Source organism: Macaca mulatta, chromosome 3 (assembly GCF_049350105.2).
Source record: "Macaca mulatta isolate MMU2019108-1 chromosome 3, T2T-MMU8v2.0, whole genome shotgun sequence".
Taxonomy (NCBI): domain Eukaryota; kingdom Metazoa; phylum Chordata; class Mammalia; order Primates; family Cercopithecidae; genus Macaca; species Macaca mulatta.
In genome coordinates, this window is record NC_133408.1 from 47,623,469 (window position 1) to 47,641,117 (window position 17,649).

General features: G+C 53.5%; 3 protein-coding genes and 1 long non-coding RNA gene across 51 annotated transcripts in view; 2 read left to right on the top strand and 2 right to left on the bottom strand.

Annotated features, from left to right (window-relative positions):
• Positions 1–3,656, bottom strand: part of ZCWPW1 (zinc finger CW-type and PWWP domain containing 1) — a 28,848-nt gene extending 25,192 nt beyond the window's left edge. For 24 of the 40 annotated variants that reach the window (XM_077996350.1, XM_077996347.1, XM_077996349.1 and 21 more), the window contains exon 1: positions 2,976–3,109. The gene's annotated coding sequence lies outside the window, so the exon portion shown is untranslated. Of the gene's footprint in view, positions 1–936; positions 1,009–2,975; positions 3,110–3,307 lie in introns of those variants that run through there. The other 16 variants (XM_077996327.1, XM_077996326.1, XM_077996331.1 and 13 more) reach the window with 4 other exon arrangements.
• Positions 3,621–8,958, top strand: MEPCE (methylphosphate capping enzyme). Of its 7 annotated transcripts, none has more exons than XR_013414678.1 (5): positions 3,621–6,519; positions 6,778–6,859; positions 7,755–7,973; positions 8,101–8,227; positions 8,347–8,958. XR_013414678.1 is itself a non-coding variant. In XM_077995111.1 (5 exons), the coding sequence occupies exons 2-5, from the start codon at positions 6,256–6,258 to the stop codon at positions 8,397–8,399; spliced, it is 663 nt and encodes a 220-aa protein (XP_077851237.1). In that variant the 5' UTR covers positions 3,621–3,873; positions 5,445–6,255; the 3' UTR covers positions 8,400–8,958. The 7 variants fall into 7 exon arrangements, 6 of the variants coding, with proteins under 6 accessions (XP_077851237.1, XP_014989888.3, XP_077851236.1 ...); XM_077995111.1 differs by lacking the exon at positions 6,778–6,859 and having other exon boundaries at positions 3,621–3,873; positions 5,445–6,519; XM_015134402.3 differs by lacking the exon at positions 6,778–6,859 and having other exon boundaries at positions 3,621–3,873; positions 5,860–6,519.
• Positions 8,959–10,433: 1,475 nt separating this feature from the next.
• On the bottom strand, positions 10,434–11,913 carry PPP1R35 (protein phosphatase 1 regulatory subunit 35). Of its 3 annotated transcripts, none has more exons than XM_001104600.5 (4): positions 11,296–11,913; positions 11,003–11,219; positions 10,786–10,922; positions 10,434–10,688 (listed from the first exon to the last, which is right to left on the bottom strand). In XM_001104600.5, the coding sequence occupies exons 1-4, from the start codon at positions 11,524–11,526 to the stop codon at positions 10,515–10,517; spliced, it is 759 nt and encodes a 252-aa protein (XP_001104600.3). In that variant the 5' UTR covers positions 11,527–11,913; the 3' UTR covers positions 10,434–10,514. The 3 variants fall into 3 exon arrangements, with proteins under 3 accessions (XP_001104600.3, XP_014989945.3, XP_077852517.1); XM_015134459.3 differs by having other exon boundaries at positions 10,434–10,691; XM_077996391.1 differs by lacking the exon at positions 10,786–10,922.
• Positions 11,821–15,329, top strand: LOC144339727 (uncharacterized). Its single transcript, XR_013415084.1, has 3 exons — positions 11,821–12,309; positions 13,535–13,656; positions 15,186–15,329. It is a non-coding gene; the product is annotated as an uncharacterized LOC144339727 (long non-coding RNA).
• The last annotated feature ends 2,320 nt before the right edge of the window (positions 15,330–17,649 follow it).

Consider the following 17,649-nt stretch of genomic DNA (forward strand, 5'->3'; position numbering starts at 1 on the left):
AAAAATAGACAGTTAATAAATATATAAAATACCACTAACTTTCTTCTGTACAGCTACTAAATGACTAGGGGCTGTAGACTCGGGAATAAAATTTGAGGTTTTAATTTCTCTTTTCTTACCTTAGATGAAGAGGGGCAGGATGTGGGGTTGGGGGGAAGGCTTTAATAAGAGGGGCAAAGGCTTTAAATAAGAATGTAAAGGAACCAGTACAGTTCCAGAAACCATATTCCCATCACTCAACATACGAAATGAGGGTAAAAAAGGAGGGAAAAAGAACTTAGGAATAATAAAGGAAACCAAGGGAAAGTGAATGAGGATCTCAAAACAGTTTTATTTCACTTAGAACATTAAAAATCATCACATAAATTTTGAGATGAAATCATCTAACTCAGCAGTTCCAAGTATGGTCCCAGAATCCTAGGGGGTCCTCTCCCTTTTCCAACTACCTATCTGTATTAAGCTTGATTTTCTCATGTACTTTTACAAAAACAAGATATCCCAACAGACTGAATGCAGAAACTGATGAGAACCCAGTTGTTTTCTATTAAGCCAGACATGAAAGAGATTTGCAAAAATGTAAAACACCACCATTCTTCATGCTAAATTTTCTTTTGTTTAGGAAAATGTATTTTTCATAAAAACCTGTTTAGGTTAACATATTATTATTTCTAATCAAACTTTAAATGTTTCTCAATTCTAATTTCTAATATGTTTATATCAACAGATACAAACCAAATAAAAGCTCTTTGGAGTCCTCCATAATTTAAGAGTATAAAAGGGTTCTCAGACCAAAAAGTTTGAGAACTGACCTAGTGAAATAACTTGTCAGTCTTGCCAATTTTTAAAAAATAAACAGTAATTCTCTCTCCCCACACACCATTCAGAATGTGTTCCCACACTTCCTCCTCCTAACCATCCAATCATTCCCTTCTTTACCTTGTTCCTCAAATCCTTGGTCTAAGAGAAGTAAACCCTTCAGCATTGTCATCTAATCCAGACTCCCTGAGTCTCAAAAAAGCGGTAAAGAGTATATTTCAGCCAGGCGCAGTGGCTCACGCCTGTAATTCCAGCACTTTGGGAAGCCAAGGTGGTCGAATCACCTGAGGTCAGGAGTTCAAGACCAGCCTGACCAACATGGTGAAGCCCCGTCTCCACTAAAACACAAAAATTAGCCGGGCGTGGTGGCAGGCGCCTGTAATCTCAGCTAATTGGCAGGCTGAAGCAGGAGAATCACTTGAACCCAGGAAGTGGAGGCCGCAGTGAGCCAAGATCGTGCTATTGCACTCCAGCCTGGGCAAAATGAGCGAGACTCCATCTCAAAAAAAAAAAAAAAAAGTATATTTCAAATCTTTCTTAAGCCAGAGTCTGATCTTCCTTTTTGCATTAATAACAGTATGTGGACTCCTGCTTATTTTCATGCATCAATTAACTAATAGCAGTTTCCTCCCTTCTTTCCTTTTTCCCTTCCTCCCTCTTCCCTCCCTCTCTTCCTTCTTCCCTCCTGTCTCCCTTTGTCCCTCCATCCCTTCCTCTCTCCCTCCCCCTCCCGCTTCCCTCTCTCCCTCCCTCTCCTTCCTTCCTTGTCCTCCTCCCTTCCTCTCTCCCTCTCCTTCCTCCTTCCCTCCTCTCCCTCTTCCCTCCCTTCCTCCTTCCCTCCTCTCCCTCTTCCCTCCCTTCCTCCTTCCCTCTTCCCTCCCTTCCTCCTCCTTTCCTCCCTCCTCTTCCTCCCTCCCTCCTTCCCTCTCTTCCTCCCCCTCTCCTTTCTCCCCCTCCTCCTTCCCACTTCCCTCTTTCCTCCCCCTCCCCCTTCCCTCTTTCCTCCCCCTCTCCTTCCTACCCCCTCCCTCCCCCTCCTCCCTTCCCCACCTCTCCTCCTCCATCCTTCCTCTCCCTCCTCCCTCCCTCCCTTTTCGCTTCCTCTCTTCACCCCCTCCTCCCTCGCCCCTCCCCTTTTTCCCTTCCTCTATTCACCCCCTCCTCTCTCCCCCTCCTCCCTCCCTGCCCCCTTTCTCCCTCCTTCCTTCCTCCCCCTTCCCTCCCTTGCTTGCTTCCTTCACGTTTGTGCACAAGCTCAGCAAGCCTGATTTAAAACGTTTAACAAGAAAGAAGAGGCAGGTGGATCACCTGAAGTCAGGAGTTCAAGACCAGCCTGGCCAATACGTGAAACCCCGTCTCTACTAAAAATACGGAAAAATTAGCCGGGCACGGTGGGGCGTGCCTATAATCCCAGAATTTTGCGAGGCCAAGAGGTCACCTGAGGTCAGGAGTTCGAGACCAGCCTGGCCAACATGGAGACACTCCATCTCTACTAAAAATACAAAATTAGCTGGGCGTGGTGGTGGGCGCCTGTAACCCCAGCTCCTCAGGAGGCTGAGGCAGGAGAATCGCTTGAACCCGGGAGGCGGAGGTTGTAGTGAGCGGAGATTGCGCCACTGCACTCCAGCCCGGGCGACAGAGCAAGACTGTCTTTTAAAAAATAATAAAAAATAAAAGATAATTTTTAAAAAGCCCCAATCCCAAATGCACCTTGCAATCCAAAGGGAAGAAGTTTTGGGGAGAAGTTCTTCCCATTTGGGGGGTGCTCCCATTTTCCTCTCTCTTCCCTCACCCCTTATTCTCTCTCAGGGATAGGGGTTCAGTTCGGAGGTGTCCCTGAGCCACACGTCCTCGCCTCTCCCCGAAAACGGTGGCGTCCCCCTCTCTCTTTCCCGTTCCTTCCCTTCCTTCCTCCCACCATGAGGGAATCTCCCCTCCACTCCCACTCCCGCCAAGGCACCGTGATCCTCATTCTCACTCATATTGTCAGTGCCCGTCAGGAGACTGGGCTGTTTTTGTCTGTTTCTTGGGGACGACAGATTCTGAGGAAAAAGGGCCAAGAGCTGGTTGTCGCCCTGAGAAAGTTTCTCCTCAGGCAACGGGTGCCAGGACTGGCGGCGCCTAGCACCTTCACCTACAACCAGAAACTAGCCGGCTACCTTCAGGAGCAAGGAGGACCTAAAGGCGAGGTGCAAAACCAGCTGGCGCAGCGACTCCGCAAGCCTCTCACACCTCAACCCAGGTTTCCCGCCACCAAGAAAAGGCACGAGGACGTCGGGCGCGCTAGCTCCACCCCCGGGAGGCGCGCTCGCGGAGTCTGAGGCGCATGCGCAACTGGAAACAGCGTCTGCGTTTCCGCGGCTGAGGTAATTCCGCCATCTTTCACCCGAACGTCCCGGGAAAACTACAAATCCCAGAATCCTCTTTGGTGTCACATATTTTTAGGCGGCGGCCGCAGCGCCTGATTGTTCTTGAAGCACATCTTACTAACTTTTCTCTGTTTCAGATTGCCTTTTCCTCCCTCTTTCCGTTCCCTGATTCCTCCTCTTCCTGCTGGTCTCCTTCACGCCCTCACTTTAGGATTTTATTTGAGACTTTCCGGGACCCCACTGTCACCCCTGTCACCCGCTCCTCGGCCCAGCACTCCGCTGGCAGGAAGACCGGGCTGCGAATCTCCCCGGGAAAACGCCGTAGATTCGCTTCTTCCTCATTGGCCGAAGCGGGGGGGGGGGCCCAGCGCGGACCGAACCCCCGTCCCCGCCCACACTCTCTGGTATATAAGTCGGCGCGGCGCCGCGGCGGGCGTTTGGGGAGGCCCGTGAGCTGACGGGCCAGTGAGCGGGCGTCGGGAATGGGCGGAGGCGTTGGGGTCCGGGCCGTGGGTGTGGAGGCGGAGAGGAAGGCGTGGTGTGGCGTCTCCAGGTGATTGCGATTGGGGGAAGGCAGAGGAACCAGAGAACGACTCAGCCGTTTCGGGGGAAGAGGAAGTTGGACAACACCGGCTGTTTTAGTGCTTTTTCTTTTTCCCCAATTCAGCAGAGAATATTTTCGAGGGGGGTGAGTTATAATGACCTATCGCGTTTTACTGAGCCCAGTTCCACTCCTGCCCTTCCTCGGCTTTGTAGGGTCTCTCTGCTCCTTCGGAAGCGCTTCTAAGAAGATGGGCAGAGGGGGGAGGTGTGCTACCAACAGCTCATGAATAATTCATGAGCACCGCCCTTCGTCGGGAAGCCCTGCCCCTCCGGATCGCGCTGACGCACGCTGCGTTTACCAAACTTAAGGAAGCGACGTCACAGGCCCTACCCCTAAGACGGGAGGCGGGGCGCCACCTCCAGCACGTGCTGCCTGTACCCGCGCAAGCCCAAAAGGGTGTGCGCAGGCGCTGCCCACTAGGGGGAGGAAGGAGGCGGGGTGGGGAGGTTGTTGGATTTAGAGCCGGGTGGAGACCGCTGAGACTCATTCCTCAGGAACAAGGGTCGGGTGTCAAGGAGACCTTTTCACACCAGGTCCCGTCCCCCGCCTACGGTGGGTGGGATCGCGCGGCAGAGACAAAGGAGATCAGTAGGGCCGGACCTAGCTGCGCAGGGAAGTAGGGTGTCAGTTTGGGGTGGTGGGCTTTTGCGGGGGCTGTGTGGGGGGTTATATTTAAACTCCCAGAGCCGTTAAGTTGGTTCGTACTCCGATGCGCGCGCAACCAGGGTGGTGGCGGAGTGCGCATGCGTGGTTCCGGGGCGAAGGGAACGCGCGCTTGCCGTGCGCGCTCGCGGCGGGGTGGTAGTGGCGGAGGAGAAAGGGGTCGGCGCACGCGCGGTTGAGTGCTCGAGTAGTTCGGGTGTCGCGGGCATCTTGTTTTGGTCTCGCGGGCGAGTGGGGCGCACTTCGCGGGGAGGCGCTTGGGCGCGAGACTAGGCGAGAAGAGCAGAGCTGCGCGCGCACTCGGGAAAGGGGGGGAAGGGAGCAGGGTCCAGGCAGGGGGGGTTAAGCCCCCTGATCCCCCTCGTTACCCCGACTGGGACGGAATAAGGGGAGGAAATGATCGAGATGGCGGCGGAGAAGGAGCCGTTTCTGGTGCCGGCCCCGCCGCCGCCGCTCAAAGATGAGTCGGGCGGAGGGGGCGGCCCCACTGTGCCACCGCACCAAGAGGCCGCCTCTGGGGAGCTCTGCGGCGGGACGGAGCGTGGTCCGGGTCCTTGCGCGCCGTCTGCGGGGTCCCCGGCCGCTGGGGTCGGTCGAGAGAGCCCCGGGGCCGCGGCCACCCCCCCCGGTGGTCCCCAGGCGCAGCAGCACCGAGGAGGCGGCCCCCAGGCGCAGTCGCACGGGGAGGCCCGCCTGTCGGATCCCCCGGGGCGAGCCGCTCCCCCGGACGTGGGGGAGGAGCGCCGGGGAGGGGGCGGGACAGAGCTGGGTCCCCCTGCTCCTCCTCGACCCCGCAATGGCTATCAGCCCCACCGGCCACCTGGGGGGGGCGGGGGCAAGAGGAGAAATAGCTGTAATGTAGGGGGAGGTGGGGGAGGCTTTAAACATCCGGCCTTCAAGAGGCGCAGGCGGGTGAATTCGGACTGTGACTCTGTGTTACCCTCCAACTTCCTCCTGGGGGGCAATATCTTTGATCCCCTGAACCTGAATAGCCTCCTGGATGAGGAAGTGAGCCGCGCCCTCAACGCAGAGACCCCTAAGTCATCCCCCCTTCCGGCCAAAGGGCGAGATCCAGTGGAGATCCTCATCCCCAAAGATATTACTGACCCGCTCAGTCTCAATACTTGCACTGATGAGGGCCATGTAGTTCTTGCTTCGCCACTCAAGACTGGTCGGAAGCGGCATAGACACCGGGGACAGCACCACCAGCAGCAGCAGGCAGCCGGAGGGAGTGAGAGCCACCCCGTGCTGCCCACAGCCCCTCTCACCCCCTCACTCCACGGGGAGGGCGCCTCACAGCAGCCGCGGCACAGAGGCCAGAACCGGGATGCCCCCCAACCCTATGAACTCAACACAGCCATCAACTGCAGGGATGAAGTGGTGTCTCCGCTTCCATCTGCTCTACAGGGTCCCTCAGGCTCCCTATCAGCCCCTCCAGCTGCCTCAGTTACCTCTGCACCCCCATCTTCCTCCTCCCGACATCGCAAACGTCGCAGGACTTCCAGCAAGTCGGAGGCAGGGGCTAGGGGTGGAGGCCAGGGTTCCAAGGAAAAGGGCCGAGGGAGTTGGGGAGGCCGTCACCACCACCACCACCCACTGCCTGCAGCAGGCTTCAAAAAGCAACAGCGCAAGTTCCAGTATGGGAATTACTGCAAATACTATGGGTACCGCAATCCTTCCTGTGAGGATGGGCGCCTTCGGGTGTTGAAGCCTGAGTGGTTTCGGGGCCGGGACGTCCTAGATCTGGGCTGCAATGTGGGCCATCTGACCCTGAGCATTGCCTGCAAGTGGGGCCCGTCCCGCATGGTGGGCTTGGATATAGATTCCCGGCTCATCCATTCTGCCCGTCAGAACATCCGACACTACCTTTCCGAGGAGCTGCGTCTCCCACCCCAGACTGTGGAAGGGGACCCGGGGGCAGAGGGTGAGGAAGGGACCACCACCGTTCGAAAGAGGAGCTGCTTCCCAGCCTCGCTGACTGCCAGCCGGGGTCCCATCGCTGCCCCCCAAGTGCCCTTGGATGGAGCGGACACATCAGTCTTCCCCAACAATGTTGTCTTCGTCACGGTAAGAGGGTCCAGAGGCTCTTGGAATAGGGGTCAGGTGTGAAGATGAGATTAAACGGGAATGTGGCAGGGAAGGTTATGACCCAGTTCCTCAAAAGAGAGGTCTGGGTTGGCAAGTGAGAGTCTCTGCTGGGCATCTCTCCCCTCTTATAACCTGGAAAGGTGGGGTCTCTACCTTGGGGCATTGACCCTGGAGTCCTTTCTCATGACTGCAAGGATCTCCAAGATAAAGGAAGACTCTCTTTTTTTTTTTTTGCAGTGCTCTGGGCTTGGCCTATAATCCACACTGGTCCACCTTCCCTTCCCTTGAAGGCTGCTGCTCACTAGGGAATTCGATCCAGGTGGAACTTGGTCCTCAGGTTGACTGAAGGAGCCTGAGATGGGGGTCGGGCATGGAATGTCTTCTAGGGAGATTAGGGTAGCAGCAGACTAATATTGGCGTTTCTGCCCTTTGATAGCCACCTTGCTCCCATCAGCAGCTTTTGTTTTTCTAGACAGTTTGTGAAGAGTGTCAGGAACCCAAGTGACTTGGCTGTAGATCCTCTCCACATTGACCCTAGATAATGGGAGAGGGAAGAACCAGAAACTCCTCTGCAGAGAGGAGAGCCCCATGCCCCACGGAGTCCCCTGACCCCACACAGCTCCCCAGAGAACTCTCCAGTTAGGCCGCCTGCTGGGATCTTTGGCATTGCATTGGGTTAAGCCTTGAAGAATGGTCTTTTTAGAGGGTTGTGATGAGCTTATCTTCTAGAAAAGGCTTCCTAAAGGATGTGGCTCTTCATTTCTCTCAGAGAAAGGAAAGAATAGTCGTGAAACTTTGCCAGCCCCAACTGCAGGGAAGGAACCACAGGTCTGCCTTTGAAACCTGGGTTGGTTACCCTTGCAAAACCTGCAGTCACTCCACTTAATGTCTGTGGGTGAGAATAAGCACAGGATATGGTCCTGGGACCCCAGCTATAGAAGACCTCATGGATAATTTGCAACATTTAAAATTACTCCGGCTCCCTCAACATTTTTGGCTTACCATCAGTAGGAAGAAGCAGAGGCAGGAAGGTGTAGAGGAGAAAACAAAACTCAAAGAGGGCAGGCACCTTTTGGGGAGTTAGTCTGAGAAGAACGTGGCCACGGGCTAAAGTGAGGCGGCAGGACTCCATCGGCCTCAGAGCAGGTTGCCTGGGAGCAGGGGTTCTTCGATTCCCTCCGTTGACCTCACTGCCTGCTGATACTTGCCCTCAGGGTAATTATGTGCTGGATCGAGATGACCTGGTGGAGGCCCAAACACCTGAGTATGATGTGGTGCTCTGCCTCAGCCTCACCAAGTGGGTGCATCTGAACTGGGGAGATGAGGGCCTGAAGCGCATGTTTCGCCGGATCTACCGGCACCTACGCCCTGGAGGCATCCTGGTCCTAGAGCCCCAACCCTGGTCGTCGTATGGCAAGAGAAAGACCCTTACGGTGAGTTGGGTGTGGAGGGAATAATCCTTCCTTTGGTTGAGGCAAGAAAAGACCCCGAGGTGGGCATCGCCCTTGGCCAGGGGAGATGGCAGTGTGTTGAAGTGTGGTCCCTTGCCTCTCTCCTTAGGAAACAATCTACAAGAACTACTACCGAATCCAACTGAAGCCAGAGCAGTTCAGTTCCTACCTGACATCCCCAGACGTGGGCTTCTCCAGCTATGAGCTTGTGGCCACACCCCACAACACCTCTAAAGGTAAGGCTGGTTTATTTTGTCAGGGAGGCCGGTCCTGGCTAAAAGAGTGCAGACCCCCGTGGGGATTCTTGAGGTGCTGCCACCCCTTCTGATCACTCCCTCTCCCCTCCTCCCCTCAGGCTTCCAGCGTCCTGTGTACCTGTTCCACAAGGCCCGATCCCCCAGCCACTAAGTGGCCCCCTGAACAGAAAGTGTGAAGAGGATGCCCTTGCTGCTCCTAAGGACCTGGGGGAAGAGGAAAGTGTCCCAGGGTCTTTCCTGACTCCAAAAATAGTTTCCTTTCTTGGATCTGCAAAGAAAGCTTTTCTTCCATCGCTGCCTCAGCCTCCTCCCTACGCCTCTGGCACCTGTGCAGCAAGGTGGCTGTGCTGGAGTCACCATCATCTTCCTCTCCCCCAGCCTCCCAGGCTGGATGGCATGGACTGTTTGCTGACCTCTGTTCTCTTAGGGCATGGGAGGTGGGAGGATATCAAATTCTCTAGCCCTTTCCTCCTATTCTCCCAAGGAGAGAGATTCCCATTTCTCCTCGGCTGTTGTCCCTAGCTCTTGTCCCTAGCTGCATTTCAGTGGACCATGGATAGATGGACTGAGGGTTCGAGGGGGAAGCCTGGCAGGGAGGCACACAGGTACTGTGAAAATCCTTCCCTCTGTCCTCCCCCAGTGGGAGAGGGGGTTGGGTTTTGAATGTGAGAACAGCACAATAAACTTGATGTCTAGGGCAGTGGCCCCCACACCTGTGTTGGGTACGATCTAGCTGGTGGGGGATGGGTGGTGCCTCCCACCAGAACTTGTGTTGTTTCTCTCTACTGTTTGAAGGAAGACAAGTTTTTCAGTGGTTGGGTTGATTGTTCAACACTAGTCAAGTCCACACGCAAGTATACAGAAGCCTAGTTAGGAAAAGGTGTGTAATGCAAATTTTGGTGTGGAACTTGGAGTCTGCCTTCCCTCCCCAGAAAAACCCTGTACGGGCTTCGGGCAGAAGGCTAACTTTTCGGTTTTTGTTTTTCTGAGATGGAGATTCGTTCTGTCGACAGGCTGGAGAGCAGTGGTGTGATCTCGGCTTACTGCAACCTCCACCTCCCTGGTTCAAGTGATTCTCCTGTCTCAGCCTCCCAAGTAGCTGGGATTACAGGCACACGCCACCATGCCCAGCTAATTTTTTGTATTTTTAGTAGACACGGGGTTTCACCATGTTGACTAGTCTGGTCTCAAAACTCCTGACCTCAGGTGATCCACCCGCCTCAGCCTCCCAAAGTGCTAGGATTATAGGCGCCAGCCACTGCACCCAGCCAGAAGGCTAACTTGTAAAGAGTTGGCGGTGGAGGCAGGCAAAAGTGCTTTGGATCAAATGCTCAGGGACAGACCAGCACCTTTTTTGTGCTGTGGAATGAGACTTACAGGCAATTAACAACATGAAGCTCTTCGGGGGCTTGTTAGGTGTTACTGGAACTTCGAACATACTGAGTATTCAGGTCAGGTGTAAACAGGATGGGCAAGGCTCTTCAAGGTAAAAAGCAAGGAGATAATTTCATTAACTCAGTGCAAACAGATGGCTTGCAAGCTCCTTGAGACAGGTAATCAGGGAAGGCCTCCGTGAAGTGTGATAGGCTGGGCCCTACATTTTGGGAGATCAGAATAAGTGATGAGGCCGGGCGCGGTGGCTCACGCCTGTAATCCCAACACTTTGGGAGGCCGAGGCGGGTGGATCACCTGAGGTCGCGAGTTCGAGACCAGCCTGACCAACATGGAGAAACCCCGTCTCTTACTAAAAATAGAAAATTAGCTGGGCATGGTGGCCCATGCCTATAATCCTAGCTACTAGGGAGGCTGAGGCAGGAGAATTGTTTGAACCTGGGACGCGGAGGTTGCGGTAAGCCAAGATCGTGCCATCCGTTGCACTCCAGCCTGGGCAACAAGAGTGAAACTCCGCCTCAAAAAAAAAAAAAAAAATGATGAAGAGAACAATCGCTGCGTGATCAAAAACAGGCAGTAGCTGTGGCTGGAGTCAGAGAGAGGCAGGTAAGGTTGCGAACGGAGGAGTATCTAAGTAAACCTCTAATGTGGACGGTGTTTTCCACTTGCCATGACTCTCCCAAGTTCCAAAAAGGCCCCCAAACTCGACTTCCAGGCAGCTTCCAACCTGAGGCTAAGTGGATAACCCCCAGAGAGCTTTTAACCCCATTTTAGGCCTCCAAGAAGAGTCCCATTTATTAGCAAAATTAGTTTATTCTAACAAATAGTTTAACAGAAAAATACGAACTAGTCCTCCAGGGATCTTTGGGGTCTACTACGCTTCCCATCGCCTCAGTGTCCGGTGCATGAGGAAGGTGTCCTCTGAAGGGCGGGGCCGGAGTTGAAGCCGGAGAGGGGACAAACCGTCGAGGGTCAGGTGTGGAGATTCATAAAATAGTGTTTCTGGGTCACACAAGATGGTCATGTCTGGCCCCAGCCCAGGTGGCGCCTGCTGGGAGGTGGGGCCCAAAGCAAGGTTACACTCTAGGAGGAAGAATCCGGGTAAGGGGGTACATGGAGGAAGCCCCACGCCCAGACCCCATCACCTTTGGGGGCGGGGCTCGAGCCTGTGGCGGCAGGAGAGCCAATTTCTCCCTGAGCGCAGCGTTCAGAACCTGTTCCTCCGGCACCTGCAGGCTCACCAGGTCCCGGAAGAGCCGCTTGGAGCGCGGCACGTTCAGCCCTGAGAGCGCAGCGGGGGCGGAGGTGAGTGGCGCCCCTCGCTCCGACTCCCGCGCGCGGCCGGCCGCCCGCCCCCCTCACCCTCGGACACGCTCTCCTCCAGGCCGCAGCGGATCTGGAACGACTTTCTTAGCTGTTCCTCCACGGCCTTCGCGGCATCAAAGTGGCTCCCGGCTGTGGCCCGCAGCTCCAGGCCCAAGGCCAGGCTGCTCTGCAGCACGGGCATCTCCAGCTCCTGCGGCACCGCAGGCTGCGGCTTGGACCGCACCGGGGAGGGCGGCGTCAGGCGGAAACGGACCTGGGAGCAGAGGGCAGTGGGGTGACTAGGTGGGCGCGAGGCCGTCGCAGACCGGGGGCCAGCCTCCCACGCTCACCTGCCGTCGCTGCCGAGCCGCGCCCCGATGCTCCCCCCGCCCCTTCCGCCGCCCGGGGCTGCCGTGACGCAGCTCAGGGCTGTCGGGCCGCGGGCTCAGGCTCAAGTCCAGGCCGGGCTCGGGCAGTGGGGCTCGGGGTTCCGGGGCTCGGGGCTCCGGGGGTGGTCCCGAGACCGCCGTGGCATCTTCCCCGTCCGCCAACTCCAGCTCTGACTCTCCACAGCTCATCATCTTTGGAGGTGTCTCGAGGGTGCGGAGATGCGGGGGGTCGCAGGCGGTCCAAGGCTCAGGGGACACAGCCTCAAAACCTCCTCATTTTCCCCGCCCCTCCTAGACGCCGCTACCGGAAACCGTTAACCCTTTCCTTCGGGGGCGGAGTCAGCAGCTCCAACCACCCTATTGGCGCTCCCAGGCGTCATTTCCCTCGTCCCGCCCCCAGGTTCCCGGCGGGCTTCCGCACTCACAGCCTTGGCACCACTCCCAAGCCGAAGTGTTGGACGCACTCACAGCCTTGGCACCACCCCTAAGCCGAAGTGTTTTTGAGGTGTTTTGGGAACGGTTGAAGCCTTACGGGTCCTCATCAGGGCCACTCCTCCTCTTGAAAACTCTGCTATGGCTGAGTTGCCCAGAGGAATCTTAGTCCGGCTAGTGCTGCGATGCCCAGTGCCCAGTGTGTCAGTCCTCATTCCTGGGGCGCCAAATGGGGCAGCATTTTTTTTTTTTTTTTTTTTTAGACTGAGCCTCTCTCTGTAGTCCGGGCTGGAGTGCAGGGGCGCGATTTCGGCTCACTGCAACCTCCGCCTCCCAGGTTCAAGAGATTCTCCTGCTTCAGCCTCCTGAGTAGCTGGGATTACAGGCGCGCGCCACCACGCCCGGCTAATTTTTGTATTTTTAGTAGAGACGGGGTTTCACCATGTTGGTCAGGCTGGTGTCGAACTCCTCGTGATCCGCCCACCTCGGCCTCCCAAAGTGCTGGGATTACAGGCGTGAGCCACCGCGCCTGGCAGCTTTAAGGTAACCGTCCAGTGTGCCCTGACCTCCTCACTCGGACCTCCACAGCATTTCCGGTGTTCCGTTGCCTCCAAACTCGGACCAGAGCTTCCCTGTATGAGTGCGGGCGGGGGTCCCCGACCCCACCCCGGACTCCGTCCTGGAACACAACAACTCTTGCAGCTTTTTGTGACTACTTTTACTTTCGAGAGTTCCCTGAAATATTAATTTGTATAAAAAGTAGATACCTGGAACGGGTGCGGTGGCGCATTCCTGCAATTCCAATTCTTTGGGAGGCCGCGTCGGGAAGATCGCTTGAAACCCTGAGTTAGAGACAAGCATGGGCAACATGCTGAGATCCCACACCACCAATCCCAATCTCTACCAAAAAAATTTAGCCGGGCGTGGTGGTGGTGCTCGCCTGTAGTCCCAGCTACTGGGAAGGCTGAGGCGGGAGGATCACTTGAGCTCAGGAGTTCCAGGCTGCAGTGAGCTCTGATACCACTGCGCCCTAGCCTGGGCGACAGAGCAAGACCCTGTCTCAGAAACAAACAAACAAACAAACAAAAAACTCTGTATTGTGAATTCAATGTTTTGGTTTGTTTTTTGAGATGGAGTCTCGCTCTGTCGCCCAGGCTGGAGGCTGTGGCACAATCTCAGCTCACTGCAACCTCTACCTCCCGTGTTCAAGCAATTCTCCCACCTTAGCCTCCCAAGTAGCTGGGATTACAAACGGCTACCACCACGCCCGGCTAATTTTTTTGTATTTTTAGTAGAGTCAGGGTTTCACCATGTTGGCCAGGTTGGTCTCGAACTCCTGACCTCAAGTGGTTCACCTGCCTTGGCCTCCCAAAGTGCTGGGATTACAGGCAGTAGCCACTGCACCCGGCCTTGAGTTCAGTTTTCTTCATTTTTAATGTCACTGGATTTATCCTGGGCCCTGAGCTTTTCCAGGTAGCAGAAGACTCCTAAACTGCAGAAAAGGAAATGAGAGCTCCCACCTGCTCCTTATGTTACTTGGGCAGGTTCCCTCAATTCTGCAAGCCTCTGTTTATTTTTGTGTAAAATATAAGTGGAAGTGGGTTCAGGAATCCTTTCTTACTCTTTTTTTTTTAACTCTCCAAAGTGCTTCAAAAAGGTTCAGGAATCTTGAGGCTTTCCTGGAATTGATTGATGCTCAGTCAACAGGCATGTTTGTGTACCACTTTTCATTATGAGAGTTTCCACATTGTTCATTTTATCTTTCCAGGAAGTGCTGTGGAACATCAGATAGAATGGATAGCATAGCCCATATTTTACAAAAAGGATTTTAAAGGAAGATCTCAATGGTGAAACACTAGAGGCTTTCCTGCTAAAGTTAAAAACAAGAAAGTATGTCTATTATCTCTGTTGTTCAATTGTGAAAAGAAATAGCTAGGTACAAATATAACTTTTTAAACTGGGAGTATAAATTAAAAATTTTTAATGGTGACATAGGGAGAGAATAGAATGAAAGACAAAGAGTCTAGATTCCTCTGAATATATTTTGTTTTGTATATCTGACTTTGGAAATGTACACATTTTATATGATTATATTAAAAAGTTTTAAAAAATCAGGCCAGGCACGGTGACTTACACCTGTAATCCCAGCACTTTGGGAGGCCAGAGCAGGTGGATCACTCAAGGTCAGGAGTTCAAGACCAGCCTGGCCAGCATGGTGAAACCCTGTCTCTACTAAAAATACAAAAATTGGCTGGGTGCGGTGGCTCATGCCTGTAATCCCAGCACTTTGGGAGGCCGAGGTGGGCGGATCACGAGGTCAGGAGATCAAGACCATCCTGGCTAACATGGTGAAACCCCGTCTCTACTAAAAATACAAAAAAAAAAAAAAAAAAAAAAAAAAAGCCAGGCGTGGTGGTGGGCGCCTGTAGTCCCAGCTACTCAGGAGGCTGAGGCAGGAGAATGGTGTGAACCCAGGAGGCGGAGCTTGCAGTGAGCTGAGATCGCGCCATTGCACTCCAGAGCGAGACTCTGCCTCAAAAAAAAAAAAGAAATACAAAAATTAGCCAGGCGTAATGGTGCACACCTGTAATCCCAGCTACTTGGGAAGCTGAGGCACAAGAATTGCTTGAACCCAGGAGGCGTATGTTGCAGTGAGCTGAGATCGTGCAACTGGACTCCAGCATAGGTAACAGAGTGAGACTCTGCCTCAAAAAATAATAATAAAATACAAATACAAAAAAATTAGCTGGGTGTGGTGACAGGCACCTGTAGTCCCAACTACTCGGGAGGCTGAGGCAGGACAATCACTTGAACTCAGGAGATGGAGGTTGCAGTGAGCCAAGATTGTGCCACTGTACTCCAGCCTGGGTGACAGAGCTAGACTCTGTCTCAAAAAAAAAAAAAAAAGTTAACAAATCATGCTGTATTTTACCTTAAATTGAAAAGTATTAAGGCTGAGCACAGTGGCTCAAGCCTGTAATCCCAGCACTTTAGGAGGCCGAGGCGGGCAAGTTGCCTGAGCTCAGGAGTTCGAGACCAGCCTGGGCAACATGGCAAAACCTCGTCTCTACTAAAAAGTATAAAATATTAGCCAGACTTGGTGGCACGTGCCTGTAGTCCCATAGTCCCAGCTACTCAGGAGGCTGAGGCATGAGAATCACTTGAACCCAGGAAGCAGCAGTTGCAGTGAGCCAGGATCTCGCCTCTGCACTCCAGCCTGGGTGGCAGAGTGAGACCCTGTCACAAGAAAAAAAAAAAAAATGTTGGGGTTTGGAACAGTGTTTGAGGGTACATGGATGAAACAAGATTAGCCAAATGTTGATGACTGCTGAAGCAGGATTTTATTACTATATTTTCTCTACTTTTGCATATTCTTGAACATTTCTGTGACTAAATGTTTTTTGTTTATTTAAAAAAAGAGGCTGACGCAGCTTTGGCATGCAGGAAGTGTTGGAGCTGAAACTCAAAACTGTCCCCCAGGCCTTGGCTGTGCTGATAAATATCTAGGCCCTACAGGAGTTTGTGTCCATGAACCCAGTAAATGCAATTACTCAGCCTCAAAATCTAGTCACTATCTCATTTCAGGCCCCAACACAGATGAAAACAAGCCATTCTGTTTGCCGAGTTTACATTGCGGGTCTCCAAGAAGTGGAGTGTTCACCAGTGATTTTAAGAAAACAGGGCCTGGCGTGGTGGCTCACGCCTGTAATCCCAGGACTTTGGGAGGCCAAGGCGGGCAGATCACCTGAGGTTGGGAGTTTGAGATCAGCCTAACCAACATGAAGAAACCCCGTCTCTACTAAAAATACAAAATTAGCCGGGTGTGGTGGCGCATGATTGTAATCCCAGCAACTCGGGAGGCTGAGGCAAGATAATTGCTTGAAGCCGGGAGGCGGAGGTTGCGGTGAGCCAGAGATCGCGCCATTGCATTCCAGCCTGGGCAACAAGAGCGAAACTCCATCTCAAAAAATAATAATAATAATAATTTTTAAAAAAGAAAACAGTACCAGTGTAAGGATTGGAAGATGGAGGTGAGAGGCCTTGGGCCTGCCCACATTCTTCCTAAGTTATTTTGGCTGGCCCAGGCTGGGAGGCCAGGAATTGCTTTTCCTCTTAAAAAGAAAAGGGGACAAAAACTTAGCTGGGCGTGGTGGCGGGTATCTGTAGTCCCAGCTACTCAGGAGGCTGAGGCAGGAGAATCGCTTGAACCCGGGAGGCAGAGGTTGCAGTAAGCCAAGATTGCGCCACTGCACTCTAGCCTGGGTGGCAGAGCGAGACGCCGTCTCAAAAAAAAAAAAAAAAAAAAAAAAAAAAAGGAGAGGAAGACAGGGCGTGGTGATTCATGCCTATAATTCCAGCACTTTGGGAGGCCAAAGCGGGCAGATCTCTTGAGGCTAGGAGTTCGAGACCAACTGGGGCAACACAGTGAAACCTTTATCTACTAAAACTACAAAAAATTACCTGGGCATGGCAGCACATGGGTGTAAGCCCCCACTCGGGAAGCTGAGGCACGAGAATCACTTGAACCTGAGAGGCAGAGGTTGCAGTGAGCCAAGATGGTGCCACTGCACTCTAGCCTGGGCAACAGCGTGAGACTCTGTCTCAGAAAAAAAAAAGAAAAGAAAGGCTGGGACACAGTGACTCATGCCTGTAATTCCAGCACTTTGGGAGGCAGAGGCAGGAGGATTCCTTTGAGGCCAGGAGTTCAAGACCAGCCTGGGCAACATAGTGAGACACTGTCTCTATAAAACAATTAAAAATTAGCTAGGCGTGGTGGTACATGCCTGTAGTCCCAGGTACTGGGGAGGCTGAGGTGGAAGGATCCCTTGAGCTTAGCACTTCGAGGCTGTAGTGAGCTATGATCACGCCACTACACTCCAGCCTCGGCAACAGAGCAACACCCATCTCTTAAATATTATTTATTATAAGACTTTTGATTGGGTTAGACCTCACCAGTTAGAGATGCTCCTTTAGTTATCTGAGGCTGCTGAGTGGGGTAGTCCCAGACCTGGCTGCTAGTTTGAAGAAAGCAAGTCTCAGTGCTGGAAGGGGTCATTCAAGGTCATCCCTGAGCTTCTGCTGAGCCAGGTGCTATGGGTGGGCTAGGTGGGACAGGAAACAGGTCAGCATCTAGGGTCCTTCAAGGGACCATGTCCTTGAGAAGGGGTAGGATGCCTCCAATGCAGTGGTCCACTGCATGGTGTGGCTGAGACTGCTACAGAGGACACGAGAAGACCTGCCAGGGTTGGGGGTGGGGGAGGAGCTACGCCACCATCCCGAAAGTCACCCCCAAATAGGGCCAAGAAAGATCAGAGAGACAGCAAAACTCTAATACCACCCTCTGCAAACCCCACCTACAGCGACCCCTCACCTCCTGTCTCCTATTCTCTCTCTTTTTTTTTTTTTTTTTTTTTGAGACTGAGTCTTGCTCTGTTGCCCAGGCTGGAGTGCAGTGGCCGGATCTCAGCTCACTGCAAGCTCCGCCTCCCGGGTTTACGCCATTCTCCTGCCTCAGCCTCCCAAATAGCTGGCGCCCGCCACCTTGCCTGGCTAATTTTTTTGTATTTTTTAGTAGAGACGGGGTTTAACCATGTTTGCCAGGATGGTCTCGATCTCCTGACCTCGTGATCCGCCCGTCTCGGCCACCCAAAGTGCTGGGATTACAGGCTTGAGCCACCGCGCCCGGCCATCTGTCTCCTCTTCTCAAACTGGCCTATGCCTAAGGGCCAACCCAGAGACACTTCCACACTGGCCCCTGTCACATGAGACACGCTGGAAGATGGGAACGGCCAACCCTCCAGACACACACACATCCAGGCTCCTATCCCCAGAGTGCATGTTCTCATCCTACTGCATCTCGGAGGCTGGCAGGGTGAAGCCCCC

Excerpts from the sequence above, each read along its gene's own strand:
- MEPCE (NM_001261658.1), top strand. The coding sequence starts at position 4,849 with ATGATCGAGATGGCGGCGGAGAAGGAGCCGTTTCTGGTGCCGGCCCCG. Across the intron at positions 6,520-7,754 it reads ACAATGTTGTCTTCGTCACG|GGTAATTATGTGCTGGATCG; the intron begins GTAAGAGGGTCC and ends ACTTGCCCTCAG. Across the intron at positions 7,974-8,100 it reads GCAAGAGAAAGACCCTTACG|GAAACAATCTACAAGAACTA; the intron begins GTGAGTTGGGTG and ends CTCTCTCCTTAG.
- PPP1R35 (XM_015134459.3), bottom strand. The coding sequence starts at position 11,526 with ATGATGAGCTGTGGAGAGTCAGAGCTGGAGTTGGCGGACGGGGAAGAT. Across the intron at positions 11,220-11,295 it reads CGGCTCGGCAGCGACGGCAG|GTCCGTTTCCGCCTGACGCC; the intron begins GTGAGCGTGGGA and ends CTCTGCTCCCAG. Across the intron at positions 10,692-10,785 it reads CTCGAGCCCCGCCCCCAAAG|CAGGCGCCACCTGGGCTGGG; the intron begins GTGATGGGGTCT and ends CCCACCTCCCAG.